Source organism: Malaclemys terrapin, chromosome 1 (genome assembly GCF_027887155.1).
Source record: "Malaclemys terrapin pileata isolate rMalTer1 chromosome 1, rMalTer1.hap1, whole genome shotgun sequence".
Taxonomy (NCBI): Eukaryota; Metazoa; Chordata; order Testudines; family Emydidae; genus Malaclemys; species Malaclemys terrapin.
The window spans coordinates 189,313,011-189,328,634 of record NC_071505.1 but is presented as its reverse complement, the minus strand read 5'-3'; the positions used below and the strand labels follow the sequence as shown (position 1 = coordinate 189,328,634).

At 40.3% G+C, this 15,624-nt stretch overlaps 1 protein-coding gene across 1 annotated transcript in view; it reads right to left on the bottom strand.

Moving 5' to 3' along the window:
- IFNAR1 (interferon alpha and beta receptor subunit 1) overlaps positions 1-15,624 on the bottom strand; it is a 36,035-nt gene that overhangs the window by 17,091 nt on the left and 3,320 nt on the right. Inside the window, exons 2-5 of the mRNA XM_054048348.1 lie at positions 10,444-10,567; positions 3,719-3,915; positions 2,326-2,483; positions 129-276 (exon numbers count right to left, since the gene is read on the bottom strand). Coding sequence (XP_053904323.1) covers positions 129-276; positions 2,326-2,483; positions 3,719-3,915; positions 10,444-10,567 — 627 coding nt within the window. The remainder of the gene's footprint in view (positions 1-128; positions 277-2,325; positions 2,484-3,718; positions 3,916-10,443; positions 10,568-15,624) is intronic.

Below are 15,624 nucleotides of genomic sequence, written 5' to 3'. Positions count from 1 at the left end.
CACAGAAATTAGCTGAAATGTTGGTAATTTTGCACAGTTCTACTACTTTGGAGCAATGGATTTTGAAACCTGTCAAGCTAGTTGTAGGATTTGATTACTAGAGAGTTTAAAGGATTTTTATTTCTTACCTTTATTTGTAGTTTTAATGCAGTACACTGGACTGAAGGAACCTACTTTTCTTTCAGAAATTATGCGTGCTTGAACCTTCAGACAGTAAGTAGTCTTTGGTGCAAGATCATAAATTGTGTCTCTGCGATTAATAGTTTTGCTTTTTGGCTGAAATACATAAACAGTTGTAAACAACATATTGAGGTAATTGTTCTTTCCCAAACAGCCTCAACTTGTGATAAAAAGTGTTACTGTCCTGAAGAATCACTTGACGTCACCTGAACATATGGATACATTTAGACATTAGGGATAAGGTAATATTTCATTTATACTATATTACTGGCATGCCAATGTAATTTTGCACATGTTTAATTTGTGGGAATTGTGAATCAGCTTAAGCTACAGTATACTCAAAACTCACCTGAAACTTACAAGGAGTACAGAATGGAAAGAAAAAAGCTTTAAATGTCTGAACAAAATAAACTGACTCCATGTTTTTGTAATGCTTTCTGCAATTTTGAAGTGAATTTAAATAGTTCCCTATTTGATAATAGTTTGCTATAGAAAGGAATCCCTGTAATAGATTTATATTTTTCTTATGCTGCAGTATTTTTTGCATGTCAAATGATACACAACAATTTCTCTCTAGTCTTAATGTTCTGAAAGGTAATTTCTTATCTGATAATTGAGATTTTCCCAACTTTCCTACACCAGTCAGACAAATGTGTAAATCCTTTCCCTGCCACAAAGCAGGAAGATAGAAGAGAAAAATAAAAATGAGGAAAAGGTAAGCCTGTACTGTTCAGTGAAATAATGGTAACAAATGACCTTAAAATGTATAGACCTTTCATACACCCAATTCACATACCTCTCTTCTAAAGATAAGAAATGGGATTTTCCTTTCAGAAGTGGTAAGATCTTGCATTCTTTCACCCTGAGTCTTATGACATGCTAGCTATAGAGGATCTGTGCTCCAGTTTTCCAATGTGTAAAATAAGGATAATGATACTTATTCTCCTTTGCAAAGTCCTTTAAGCTCTACTGAGAAAGGCTTTGTTTACACTGGAACCTGAACGACAACTTTTGTTGTTCATAGGTGTGAAACCCCCCCCCCCCGCAAACAAACAAAACCAAACCACAAGTTTTGCTGACAAAAAGCACCAGTGTGCACAGCTACTGCCACTCGTTGGGGGTAGAAATTTTTTGTCGGCAGAAGAGCTCTCTCCTGCCAACAAACAGCAGCTACACTGTTCACCTTTTAGTGGCATGGCTGTAGTGGCACAGCTGTGTCGCTAAAAGGTGCATAGTGTAGACACAGCTGAAGAGTGTGTGCAGATTTGGTCACCGCATCTCAAAAAAGATGTATTAGAATTGGAAAAGATACAGAGAATGGCAACAAAAATGAATAGGGGTATGGCACAATTTCCATATGAGGAGAGATTAAAAAGATTAGGACTTTTCAGCTTGGAAAAGTGAAGTCAAAGGGGGGATATGACAGAGGTCTATAAAAATCTTGACTGGTGTGGAGATAGTGTATAACATTTCCTTATTCACCCCTTCACATAACACAAGAATTAGGGGTCACCCAATGAAATTAATAGGCAGCAGGTTTAAAACAAACAAAAAGAAATACTTCTTCACGCAATGCTCAGTCAACCTATGAAACACGTAGCCAGTGGATGTCATGAAGGCCAAAACTAACAGGATTCAAAAAAGAACTATAAATTCATGGAGGATAGGCCCATCAATGGCTATTAGCCAGGATGGTCAGGGATAGAACATCATGCTCTGAGTGTCCTAGCCTCTGTCTGCCAGAAGCTGGGAATGGGCGGCAGGGGATGGCTCACTCAATGAGTGTCTGTTCTGTTCGTTCCCTCTGAAGCACCTGGCATTGGCCGTTGTTGGAAGACAGGACACTGAGCTAGAGGGACCACTGGTCTGACCCAGTATGGCCATTATGTTCTTAAGCAACTAAGCATGGCCCAGCTTAATGACATTAGCAACTGAACCAAACCTTTGAGCAAAAGATGTAATACAGCCTAGCAAATCAATGCACTTTATTTTTAACAGTGAATGTACCAAGCTACAGACAGAAATTGGATATATTAGATGTATAAAATACTAAAAAGCAGAATTTAATTCTAGGAAGTGACTCAGCAACTGAAGTAAATCAAACAATATTTTAACCTTAATTTAGAAAGTCAATCCCTATCGTACCTCTGCATTTGATGAGTTTTCCCAGAACATTGCATTGTAGGTAAAACGTTTATCATTTCTCCACATTTTTCTGTTCTGATTTTCTTCTGGAGGGGAAATGTTGATTTTCACCACTCCATCTATGGATTCTAACTGCACTCCTGGAGGACCAATTTTAGCTGCAAAAATTAAACATTATCATGAAGCACAACAACTTTGTTGAAAAACCAAAAGTTACATGTTTGAACAAGTAAACTACAAGGAACTGCCTAATTTTCAGTTCTTCAGGTAGAATCTAACAGTAGCTTAACTGAATAAACTCCAAGTATTATCTGGGACCGAAGACAGTTAATGTAATACTTATTGGCTGTAACAATATTACGGTAACTTCCTGATTCTGAAATGAAGAGTCATAAATTTGTGGAATAAGGCTACAAGAAAGACTTACTTTAAAAAAGCCCATTCCCCGAGAACCAACCCAATATTAATGGAAGGATTCAGCTGTATATAGGTTATCATTCGTGGTAAATTAAAGGTAGACGGTAAGACTGCTGGAATGCTAGCTTCTCAAATATATTTGCCAACATCAGCACAGGGGCAATGACACTTATGGTACTTTGGGGGAGAACTGATTCTCTATCTGGACCATCCTGCCTCTTCCCTAATGCTAAGAATGAAATTCATTGGGGTGGGTACAGCGTAGAGATGGCCACCATAGAAAACCATTACCTGCAAACATAAAGGGCCCTACATCACACCACTTTACTACTGGAGTGCTGCACAGCTCAAAAGTTGGGAAGACTAACTGACACACATCATGTATGGTGGGCTTATCGGTCATAAATTTTTCATGACCATCACTCAAAGCTGAGTATTACATTAGATATGTTATAGTAATGTTAAGCTTATAACTAAGCATGCAAGTCAAAATAGTCAGAGCTAAGGGTCTCAAAATAATCTTAACTTACATACTTCACAGGTATTTTGATTACTAATTAGATTAAATATAAATATTTCATTACATATTTGATAAGAAAAACATGGTCCAAGCAATACAAGTCTATTCATTGCATATTTCATACAGTGCTATAATGTAATAAAGGTTGGGAAATTAGACATTATGGGTGAGATTTTCAAAAGGTACAAATGGGATTTAGCCATCCTTATGGAAGGGGTTTGTACTGTTTTAGTCAAGTTATTTAAAACAGCATAACTTGTGTTTGGACAAGATCTCAGGAAAGTTACTATATAAATACTATTACTAAAAGCATAAAAAGGCAGTTGCTCTATAAAACAGCAGAACCAATAATAATACAAATACAAATCTCTATGCTGTATTTTATATTGTGCTGTAACACCGTAAACTGAAAAATAATTAACCTGTTTAATAACAAAGTACATATGTAGTTCATACCTATTAAATCTGGTATAAATGATATAGTAGACCACAGAGATTTTTCTTCCCCTCTTTCAGCTCTTATACGCACATTATAAGAATCTAAATAAGCTGTCATTGCCGAGGAGAAGTCACATTCTGTGACAGTGACATTCTGACAGCCAGATAGCTCTTTCCAATCTGTTGTTTCTTCTTTCCCAAAATCCTCAAATGTTCTGCAAGTAAAAAAAAATAAAAGTAGGTTTCTATTGGTGATAAAAGATAAATGTAAACATTCATTTTGTATTTTGATCAGCACCATCTGGTGGTCAAAAATCTATTCAACTGGTCTCAGAATTCTAGAATACCTGTTTAATTTAGGTTACTTTATGAATGCTAGTCTGGGTTAATTATTGAATAAGGAATCCATGCTGCCAATTTGCTTTTCTAGTCCAACATTTAAACACAACAGAAAAAAATAAAGATAATTTCAGGATTATTGTTTCTGGGATTAACCCCTGAGTGCACTACCAAACTGGGGTGTATTTTATTACCCCTCAAGTGCCCTGATAGAATAGGGGTTGCAAAAAGTGCTTGGAGGAGACCTAAGTGGCAAAGGAAAGGGATGGGGGAAAAAGGAGTAACAGTTGTAAATAGTAAAGAGTATAGCTGAGGGGAGAGTAGACTGGAGGAGGGAAGGAGAGAAATGAAGGAAAGGAGACAGAATAGGAAATCAGAAAACAGAATAAAATAAAAACACAGGAGAGTTAACTATTCTATCCTATCAGAACTGGGCTTCTCACCAAAAACCACCTGTCTCCAAAAGACAATTCAGACATCAGGAAGTGGCGCAAACAATAGGGGAGAGATGACTCTCCTGATTAAAAGTGGAAAAAATTGGAAAACTGAGAAATAACCATTAAAGATGTTGATCCCGTTGCATAACGACTATATTTTGTCTTCAGCAGGACAGTGTTACATGTTTCTGATATAAACCCTGTATTTTTGAAGCCAACTTTCTCCCACCCAAAAGATAAAGAGAAGCACACCTAATCTTCATGTTCAAATACATAATATAATTCTCTCTCTGACAGCTTAATTATGGAGTTGCTACTAAGCCAGACAAGTTTGTGCATTTATTTGTTGGGAAAGGGGTAATGAGAAATAATAGCCACATTAGAAAGAAGCAAGAAGCACAAACTAAAAAAAAAAAAAAAAAAAAAGAGCTAACTGAACATAAAAGATATAAAAACAGTTTAATCTGATGACTAAAGTTTGTAAATTAAGAGCACCCAGCCATTGTTCCTCTTTCTGTATTTATAAAGACTTTGACCAGCTAATCAGAGTTCTTTACTGGGGAATATTCACAAATCTTGTGTTTTTCAATTCTGAGCCAAACAGATGATTTGAAACACAATCAGCAATTCAAAAAGGTATGGATCTCAATGCAGCCACATAATTTGTTTCATGCATCTTTTACAATATGCAGTGTTACTATTGAATGTGTTCTTACAAATGATATGCATGCCAATACTGGGGAACATCTACACAGAAATTATATGATTTGCGGGAACAATGCCATGGTTGCTTCTTAGGGGTACAGCAGTTTAGGATTGAATTTTCAGACACTTAATTCTATGATATTTCCCGAACACAAAGTAGTACCAAGAGTCAGTGTCCTGGCTGCAATGGGAACCATAATTTGGTGTTTTCATAGTGAAATTCTCAAGTTTCTAGCATTTGCTCTTTTGCACTTTTTCAGTATGTTGAGAACATTCAATTATCACAAGTACAGACCTACTGATATACACACTGATACATAATTAGGGCCCTACCAAATTCACAGTCCATTTTGGTCAATTTCACAGTCCTCCGATTTTAAAAGTAGTCAATTTCATGGTTTCAGATACTTACATTTGAAATTTCAGGGTGTTATAAGCATGGGGATCCCAACCGACAAGAGGGTTATGTGTGTGTGTGCACGCGCGCCCCCACAAGGCTACTCTGGGGGGGGTCACACCATTACCACCCTTACTTCTGAGCTGCTGCTGACGGAGGTGCTACCTTCAGAGCTGGGCAGCTGGAGAGTAAGGGACAGTGCTGACGTGAAGGTTGCATGGTATGGTGGGGGCAATCACTTTGGGGGAGATGGCAGGGCTAGCATTATGGGTGGGTGACTGCCCAGAGACTTGTGGTTGGGGGGCACCATGGCCCCCATCCCCCAGCCAGCCCAATGCCCCTTTAAATTATGAGTGCTGGGCCTGGAGATGGGAAGAGGCAGGGCTGGGGACCTCCAGTGCCAGAACTGTGGGACTGGGAGCCATGTTGCCCCACTTTTTAACATGGGCATAGTTTGGGGGCAGGGGACAGCAACTGCAAATTGCAGGCAATGGGGGAGCTGATAAATGTAAAAGTATTGCAGTTTGTGGGGCCAATGCCACCCTATGCCCCCCAAGCTACATCCACATTAAAAAGTGGAGGGGCATGGCCCCCTAGCCTCCCCAATTCCGATGCTGTTGGCTGGGGGCACCCCAGCCGGTGGCTCCTACTGTGCATTAGGCTCCAGTAGTCTCGGACGGGCTGAAGAGGGACAGGACTTCTTTCCCTTATGCAGGGACTGCTCCCAAGGCTGGGTCAGATCCACCTCCAGGAGCCACCCCCACCCTCCCGCAATCTGCAAGAAGCTCTGCTGCTACTCCATGTACAATGACTCCTCCATCCACAGCTGGGGAGCGATGGGGGAAGGACACGGTGGAGTTGTAGAGCTTCCGGCAGCTAGGGGAGGTTCCCAGAGGTGGGGTCTCACCAGCCCCAGGAGCAGCCCCTAAAAGAGAAAAACAAGCAAGTCCCCAGCCCCACCAGGACTAGCAGCCAGAGTCTGGTGCATGATAGAAGCCCAGGCTGGGGTGCCCCCAGCCCTGCCCCTCCCTGGCAGATTTCATAGGGAAGAGCAGACTTCATGGCCGTTGGGATCCCTACACATGTCATCACATCATCCAACTATGACCCTAAGAGCTCCTTTATGGCAACTGGCAAAGGGCACATGGTTATGTAACAATAAATCCCAACAGGTCTGATAAACTTACTACAACCAACACAGAGTCGGAATAATTAGCCCAACAATGTCTTGTAATGTATCGTATGAAAACTGGTGACACACTGGTCATGAATATCATTGTGTGATATATGTATGAGTTGTATATAAGGAGATTTTTATATATATATATATATATATGCTGGAAATATGTTCTTAATATGCTATTATGGAGGATAGGTCCATCAGTGGTTATTAGCCAAGGTGGTCAGGGACACAACCCCATGCTCCAAGTGTCTGTAACACAGTCCTTGATGGTTCCTTGCTTAGGCAGTGGGGGAACCTGACCACACCCAGTGAACTACACTGGGTGGTCACAAACCAGGCTGCACTTCCCCACTATTACCAGAGGGTTTCTTCCTTTTGTGGAGCTCCTTAAGTCTCTCTGACTGGACGATCAAAATGAGTCAAGAATTCCCACATATTCAGGGATACTCCCTCCCTGCGATCCCAGCAAACGGGTGGGGGAAGTGGCAAGTCTATAGTGCTGCCAACAATCCAGCCCCTTTGCAATGGGTTTGGGGAAATCACTCTGGCTTGGTTTCTGGGATGGGCTCAGCTTGTTTGTCTTGCCCTGGGAGTCCACTGCATTCTCCTCAGGGTTGGTTTGAAGATTTCCTGCCCAGAAGTTCCCTCCACAGCTTTGGGAGTCACTCCTTCAGTCTGCTGCTTAGGGTGATCCTGCTCTTTCCCCCACTGCTGATTGCAGCTTCCTCCCTTTTAAAGGCCTCCTCCCTATCATGCATGATTGTCAGGCAAGAGGAGTGGGGTTAGCCCTGCTGCCAGGACCTCTCTGGCCCCTTCCTCATCCGTGTGCCGCCTTTACACCCAATCACAGTGTCCCTAAATTTCCAAATGCCAAAAGCTGGAAATGGAGGACAGGGGATGGATCACTTGATATCTTCCCTGTTCTGTTCATTCCCTCCCAAGCATCTGGCACCAGCTACTATCAGAAGTTCGGATCCTGTGCTAGATGGACCATTGGTCTGACCCAGTATGGCCATTCTTATGTTAAAAATGTTGTCGAGGCAGTTGATAAACGAGCTTGCCCTAGATAAAGGAATGTGGATTTGCCGGTCTCCATGGATCAAGCTAACAGGCAGATGAGAAAAACAGTATGGCTTGATTACAAGAAAAAGACAATAAAAGTAAACAAAGTGTAAACAAAGTGATCAGGCCAATTAAGTAAGCAAGTTGACAAGAGGATGAAGAAGGGGCTTGGCACCAGCACCATGAAGAACAACAGGAGAGGGGAACTTTCCCTGGGTTTATTTTTCAAATAAATTTCAAAGGTTTTCTAGATTATAAAAGAAAGAAGGAGGACTCCTTTGTTATCCATCACTTAAGAGACAAAAAGGGGCCAAACACACTTGGAATCTGTGAAAGGTGTATCCCCCCAATCATGTGGGTTGAGGATACTGAAAATGGACTGTAGGTAAGAAATTGCCTGAAACCAGGATTGTAGTCTGTTAAATTATAGACACTAGGAAGTGTGTTTTATTTGTTTTACTTGTATCCTTTTCTGTTTCTATTATCTCTGTTTAGTATCACTTAAATCTCTGTTCATTAATAAATTTAATTTTAGTTTTACCATAATCACATCAGTGCTGTTGTATTAAAGTGAAGTGTGCAATCTCAGTTGAGCCAAGAGACTGGTGCGTAGTCTGTCTTTTTTGAGACAGCACACTTGGTATTTCTGTGGGCACCAAGTAACAGGGTCCGGATGCTGCAGGGGAATGCTTTTCCAGGGGGTTCAGGAACAGGGACTTTGAATTTTACCTCTCTGCCTCAGCAAAGGAGAGTTTTGCTGGAGCTTAAACTGTGTATCAGCTCCCTGCCACATCAGTGTATCCGCTTCACCAGCATACTCCTTGAGACTCTGCTAGTCTTAATCTTGCCTTGCAGGTAACAGTGGTTTATGGTTCTAGCTACCCCAAAAAGTGTTGCAACAAACATGCATAATCTACTGAGGACTACTGCACCAGCCAGAGTCAGAATCACCACGATTGATGACATCAACTAGGCAGTGTGGGAATTTTGCTACACAACTAACTCAATCCTGCGTATCCATAAATCTCTGGGGCAGTCCTGTAGCACCAGTTAGCAGTGCATGACCTGACCCTTCACATGTTGATGAACAGTGAGAGAGTATGGTGCGCTGGGGTGTTTTTGTCCATACTGGCGGCATGACTGAAACGCATGCAACACAGCTTCACAAGTACAGGATATACGTATTTAAATAAACCGTGTGTGCACTTGACATTAAATTTTTAAGATTAGTCTGTCTATGCTGTTCAATTTGATATACTCAGGGATTGCCTTACTTTGGATAAATTTGTGTTATGTCTCTAGGCTCTTACATTCAGCACAGGATTGTGTTTTCCCTTCACGCTGCATTTTAAAAGTTTCTCAGTGATGTTTTCTTACAAAGAAAGCTAAAGCATTTCTATACAAAGACTCAAGTATCAGAGGGGTAGACGTGTTAGTCTATATCTGCAAAAACAACAACGAATCTGTTGACACCTTAAAGACTAACAGATTTATTTGGGCATAAGCTTTCGTGGGTAAAAAAAACACTTATGCTCAAATAAATCTATTAGTCTTTAAGGTGCCAGAGGACTCCTTGTTGTTTTTATACAAAGACTGATAATTTAAATGCACAGCAGTGAGAAAAATTAATCTAGATTGGTACAAGCAAGACCGCCAGTGCAGCTCCTCCTAGTTTTGATAATTCCCATAAAGATGTTCCCCCTGCACATATCCGATCCAATCATCTGAAAGAAACTAAAATTCCAATTTTGTAAGATTCAGATATGCCTCTAATCCATTTGGACGATTGGGCAAACACATATTTTGGCATTCACGTTGATTTAAGAATTCATTCTGGGCCTGATCCAGCATCCACTGATGTAAATGAAAATTTTGCTCTTCTATATTTTTTTAGTGATTCTTTAGGACAAAATCCACACTGATAGAAATCTAAATAAATAAAGTTATGGCACACATGTATTTTGGCATCTACATTACCACATATGTTGGCAAAGCTTATGTTGCTCAGGGATGTGAAAAACGTAAGTGGTAGCGTACACAGTGCTATGTCGGTAGGAGAGCTTCTGTGCACTACAAATACAACCACATCAGAATTATCCCCTAACCTAGCTGGAACTAGGTTTTAACCAGTAGACTGAACTGCAACTTTTAACCTGTCTAAAGACCACTATGTCTAAGGGACAACCCTTGATATGCCCCTAAAATGTTTGTAGATTCCCAGATTTAACAGTTCACACTTTGGGACAGCCTGGGTGTAAGGATGCACTACTAGAAAGCCAGGACTCCCAAAGCTCTGAATTATAGAAGATTAGTACCACTTCAAGCATTAACATCAATGTTTTGAAACTCTTGTAACTAAACAGTTCCAGATTTGGGGTGTTAAAAATGTGGCTACATGTTCAAACTATACACAGTGATGAAAAGCAGCACACAAACCACTATAAAAGCATCACTTTTCTTGCGTCACCCCAGTGTGCTCTTGTGCTTATTTTTAACAATTTTTATATCAATAAACAACCAACCACAGTGGTGGGGTTTTTTGTTTTGTTTTTTCCCCTTCTTACCTTCTGTGGAAATGGATGTCAAATAATTTTGGCTCACAGTAAAATAGTAAGCTTACCGTTGGTACTGAGCTGAAAATGTCACATTGAAGTCATTCTCACCACCCCAGCGCCATCTTAGAGTGAAATTTGTGTTTACAACATCAACTTGAACATTCTGAGGGCTCGTCAGATTCATTTGGCCTACAAAAATATTGGGGCAGGGAGAGGCGGGAGAGATAGGAAGAGGTTGGAGAAAATGTTATTGTACACAAAGTTTAAGGACGTGTGACATCAGTTCCACAACAGTAATCTTTACATGTTAAAATTAAAATAGAATACTAAGTTTAGTACAGTTAAAAAGCACTCAAGTCTATTGAAATAGCAAGATAATTCATGGCTTCTTAGCCTATTAATAGAGATTTCTCCTCTATAATTGGGATTCAATTTTTTTCTCTTTTTATACAGAGTTTCAAGACTTAGTGCATGGAAGAATTCACTGGTTCTGAATGCATGTCAGCCAAAGCATTTAAAAAGCAAGTGCAGTGCCAGCTTTCAACACTTGGATCTCTGGACAGAAGCTCTACTATAGAGGTGTCTGCTGCTCTCTACCATTTCACAGCTGTAAAATGGACCCAGAAGATCTATGACCTTTCTCCCTGCTACAATATATTTTGAGATACAATCACCACAAAGACTTCTCCACACAGTATGACCCTGGGATTCCTTTGCAGCAACCCAACGTTTCCTCTTGAGCAAGAGTAGTGCTGGTTAGTGTCCTCCATAAAAAGTTTGGAGGGTAAATGGTAAAAATGCATCAAGACACAAACAAGAATGAGCAGAGAAGAGACTGAAGATGGACCAATACTCTGCATCTTTTTATTTCAGGGGGATGGAGATGGTGGGGAAATGGGAATCAGTCTTGAACAGATTTTTTGTTGTTATTTTGAAGACAGGAAAATGGTGGCAGGAAAGGGAAGACACAGTTATTGTGTGTGTGTAAGAGTGGAGATAAAGGAAATGAAACTTGCAGACTATTTTTTTTTTTAATACATAACACATGGTAACTCTTCAGACAGCAACTGTCCCGCTTTTTAATAAAATATTCCTTTAAGAAATGGAAGGAAAGACTGTTACCTAATTCTATAGTGCAGAGCATGCATGACACAAGAACATATCACCCTTGCAGTACACAGGAAATAGAGGATTTCCAGCAAGCTGCCTCCATTTTCAGATGTCAGAAAAAAGAAGCTGCATCATTGAGGAGATAAAAATCTAATCTGTTTTCAAATCAAAACTTATGTTTCTACTCTGAAGAGTGTCTAAAAATGGCTCCTTCTTCCTCAGCAGATCTGTACTCTGTATGTATGCAAAATCATATGAGCACAATTTTGTGAAAAAGATCAGATACTTTTTCAGGGCAGACAGTAGTAAAAAATAACTGTGAGAATGGAAGATTATTCTCTTACTCATGTAACATTACATTGGTTAAATAAATTCCATTTGCAAGGCCACTTTTACAACATCATTGTCTTTGAATTACGCAACCCTCAATGATAGGGTAGCAGAGGTTTAACTATGGGCATTAATTGAAGACAAAGGGGTCACACAGGTGTAATAGAGGGCAGCAGTTGGACTGAATATTTATTACTGGTAATGACCCGTGAGCCAAAAAGAACAGAGCCTTGACTTTTGGCTTGGCTCCCAAGCTGAGGCTGCAGGGGTTGACAGGAAGGGCGGGGGAAATGGGTATGGGGAGACATGTAAACTGAGCAAGTTTGAGCTGGAATTCACTGAAGCAGTAAAACAGGAATCTCAAAAAAATTCTCAGTTATTTTTCAGAATAGAACTGCACTTTAAGTTTCTAATGTGATATCAGTAATAAAGCTTAGTTTAATACACAAATATTGAGATTGTATCCCTTTTACTTTGTTATAACAATTTTTTAAATTTTAGCAAACATGCTTGTCCAATGTAAGTCATAAGTTCAACCAAGTATCCCATAAGAAAAATCTGCCAAATTCTTTTTTTTTTTTTTTTTTTTTTTTAATATAAGGGAGGGTGCTGAAGATTTCAAGTACTATCAGCAGAAAAGTGTTAGATCCTAGGACCGTAATTCATGAGATCACAGGAGTTGGAGAGAAAGAAGTTCAGTGAACCTTCATGGACTACTGTATATACTCAATCATAAGCTAGTTCGTTTATAAGCCGTTTATAAGATGGATAAGTAAAAATGGAAAATTTTTAAGACCCATTCATAAGCCGACCCTATAATTCAGGGGTCAGCAAACTTTGGCTCCCAGGCCATCAGGATAAGCCGCTGGTGGGCCAAGATGGTTTGTTTACCTTGAGTGTCCGCAGGCATGGAGGTAAACCTAAGTAAACAAAGTGTCCCAGCGCACCAGCGGCTTACCCTGATGGGCCAGGACAGCAACTGATGGGGAATTTTGGGGGGGGGTGAAGGGATGGGGAGAAGCTGGGGGTTAGGGGAGTAACCCCTGTGACCAACCCCCACATGACCCCCAACCCTAGCCTGGGACCTCCACACTCTCCCCATCCCATCCCTTCCACCTTATCTGGGGAGGATGTCTCTGGCCTGGCTGGAGCTGCTCCGGCATGCTGGACAGCGCAGCCGTAGCCTGCTCTGGCGGGCCAGACTGGGCGGTGCGGCTGCAGCATGTTCCAGTGGGCTGGGCTGAGTGGCGCAGCCACAGCCTGCTCTGGGGGGTGGGGCCGAGTGGCACAGCTTCAGCCTGCCAGCCCCGGAGCTGCAGCTGCTCCAGAGGCGCGGGGGAGAGCAGCGCGGCTAGAAGCGGAGACTCTGGCCCCGCCTCTTCCCTTCTGTCTCTGCTGGCTGTGCTGCCTCTCCTTGCTCCCTCTGTTGGGGGGAGGGGCTGTGTCCCACCTCTCCCTCTCTATACCCGTTCATAAGCCGACCCCCTTCTCTGGTGCTTCCCTTTTTTACTAAAAAAATTCGGCTTATGAATGAGTATATATGGTATATCAGTGGTTCTCAAAGTTTTGTACTGGTGACTCCTTTCACACAGCAAGCCTCTGAGTGCGACTCCCCACCCCATAGATTAAAAACCCTTTTTTATATATTTAACACCATTATAAATGCTGGAGGCAAAGCAGGGTTTGGGGTGGAGACTGACAGCTCATAACCGCCCACATAATAACCTTGTGACCCCCAGTTTGAGAACCCCTGGACTATATCTAAGAAATTCAGCAACACATTCAAACTTGCCACTCTTTTCAGTTAACCATATACACTATGCTAAAAAGCTTATGTTGTATGATGATCAGGAAGGAAGGAAAGGAGGAAATAACTTTCTTACTAATCAAACATCTGTCTAGCAGAGCAGCTTCAGCCACAAACACATGCTCTTAATTTAACTAGACATCGTGTTATGGCAAAGACTAGTAACAATGGAAGAGGAAAAACTGTAGCCAATGAGTGACTGGATATTTCCAGGGCCAGACAGCAGAGGTGTAAAAAGGGAGGGCTATTTATGATTTGGGTGGAAAGAACATCATAACATTTAGCATGTTGTTTTCTTCAACAAAAGCATTCACATTCTAACATTGTAAAGGTTTTACTTTTTTTTTTTAAATAAAAGCATTGTCTATCTTAACACAAGCAGATTAAAGCAGCTCATGTGATCTTTAAAGGGACACTGACAACTTTAACGTTTCTAAATGATTATTTAAAAAAAAAAAAAAGTAGTTTCTGATAGAGCATTCTTTAAAGAGCTTGTTCTGATTTATTTTTCAAAATCATTCTCCCCTTAAGGTTTACAATGTTTTTTTTTCCAGCTAAGGTGAAAATGACCAAAACCCCAAATCATTTAAACACTTATACACATACTTAACCTCATGCATGTGAGTAGTTCCATTGAATTCACAACTAAGAACTAGATTCTCATGGTGTGAAGTTAAGAATAAATGTGAATGTTTGCAGGACTGGGAGCTAGCTGGCTATCCAAGAGAATCTGTAAAAGTAGCTATACACAGTGCTGTCAAATGCAAAACTAAATAGAAAAAACGTTTCATTGACTTTTTACTTACAAGTTACTCCCCAAGATTACTATAACTGTAGGTGGTAAAAAACTCCACACAGAAGTGTGATTTTAAAGTTGAACATATCCTTTTGATTTCAAAGGAACTGTCACTTATCTCACTCCATTTGTAAATATGTACACATAAAAAGTCCCCAAACCATGCTCCTTTAAGTTCACTTCAGAGAAATCCTCAAAACACTTTCATAACAAACATTTGAGGGTCCCCTTTTGTTCTCACACACACAAATAGTTTCTTTCACTGGAAAACATTACAGTCAGACATTAACACATCATGGAAAAGAAACTTCAGACAACCACAAGAAACTATTTTCACATCTAAAGTTACCTTGTGTTTGTTTTCAGTCTCATTCCCAGTTTTAAAGGTTATTTCATCTATTCATGATGACGACTAAAGAGTTTCATCTTTGTAAAAGAAGACACACACAAGATTGAGCGTGTCACACAAGTATAGCAGCAATCTCTAAGGGATGTCACTGGTGGCCAGCTTCCCAGATAGGCAGACCACCCTTGTCCACCCAACCCTTTTCATATGCCCCTTTCCTCTCCTAACACCCAATGAAACACACATCCTTTCACATAAACTCCAACTCTTTCAGTAAAGACCTGAGAATTCCCATTTCTTTTCTCCACTGCAGCACAGAGATACACTCACAAATGCCAACACTAGTTGTACATTGAAATAAATTTAAGAAAAAATAATAGTATTGTGTGATCAAAGCATTTTTTTGTTTTTCATTTCAAACTCTGAGTTGTATTTGCCTTTATTAATATAACTTTTTACATTAATATTGTGAACAAACAGAAGAATATGGAAGTGCTCAATGTCCCTATATAAACACTAGCTGAGAGTTATTTTACAATAATAAGGCTCTCCACACCAGAGCCAATAAAGTATACAGACAGGAGTGCCAAATCATTAGAAAAAAAAAAAAAAAAAAAATCGGTCAGTCTCAGTCCTAATTCAAACAGATTGATAATTCACATGATGATTATCACCCTGCATTACATAACCATCCATGGTTGCATGGATTCTTTTTCAATCCCTTCATCTGCTCAATCTATATTGAAATATTCCCTTGTGATAAAATAATATAGCCAGCCCGATGTTAAAGTGCACTAGGAAACCTTTAATGAGCCCCAGCATGGTCTACACAGACCAAGATGCTAGTGTGCAATATG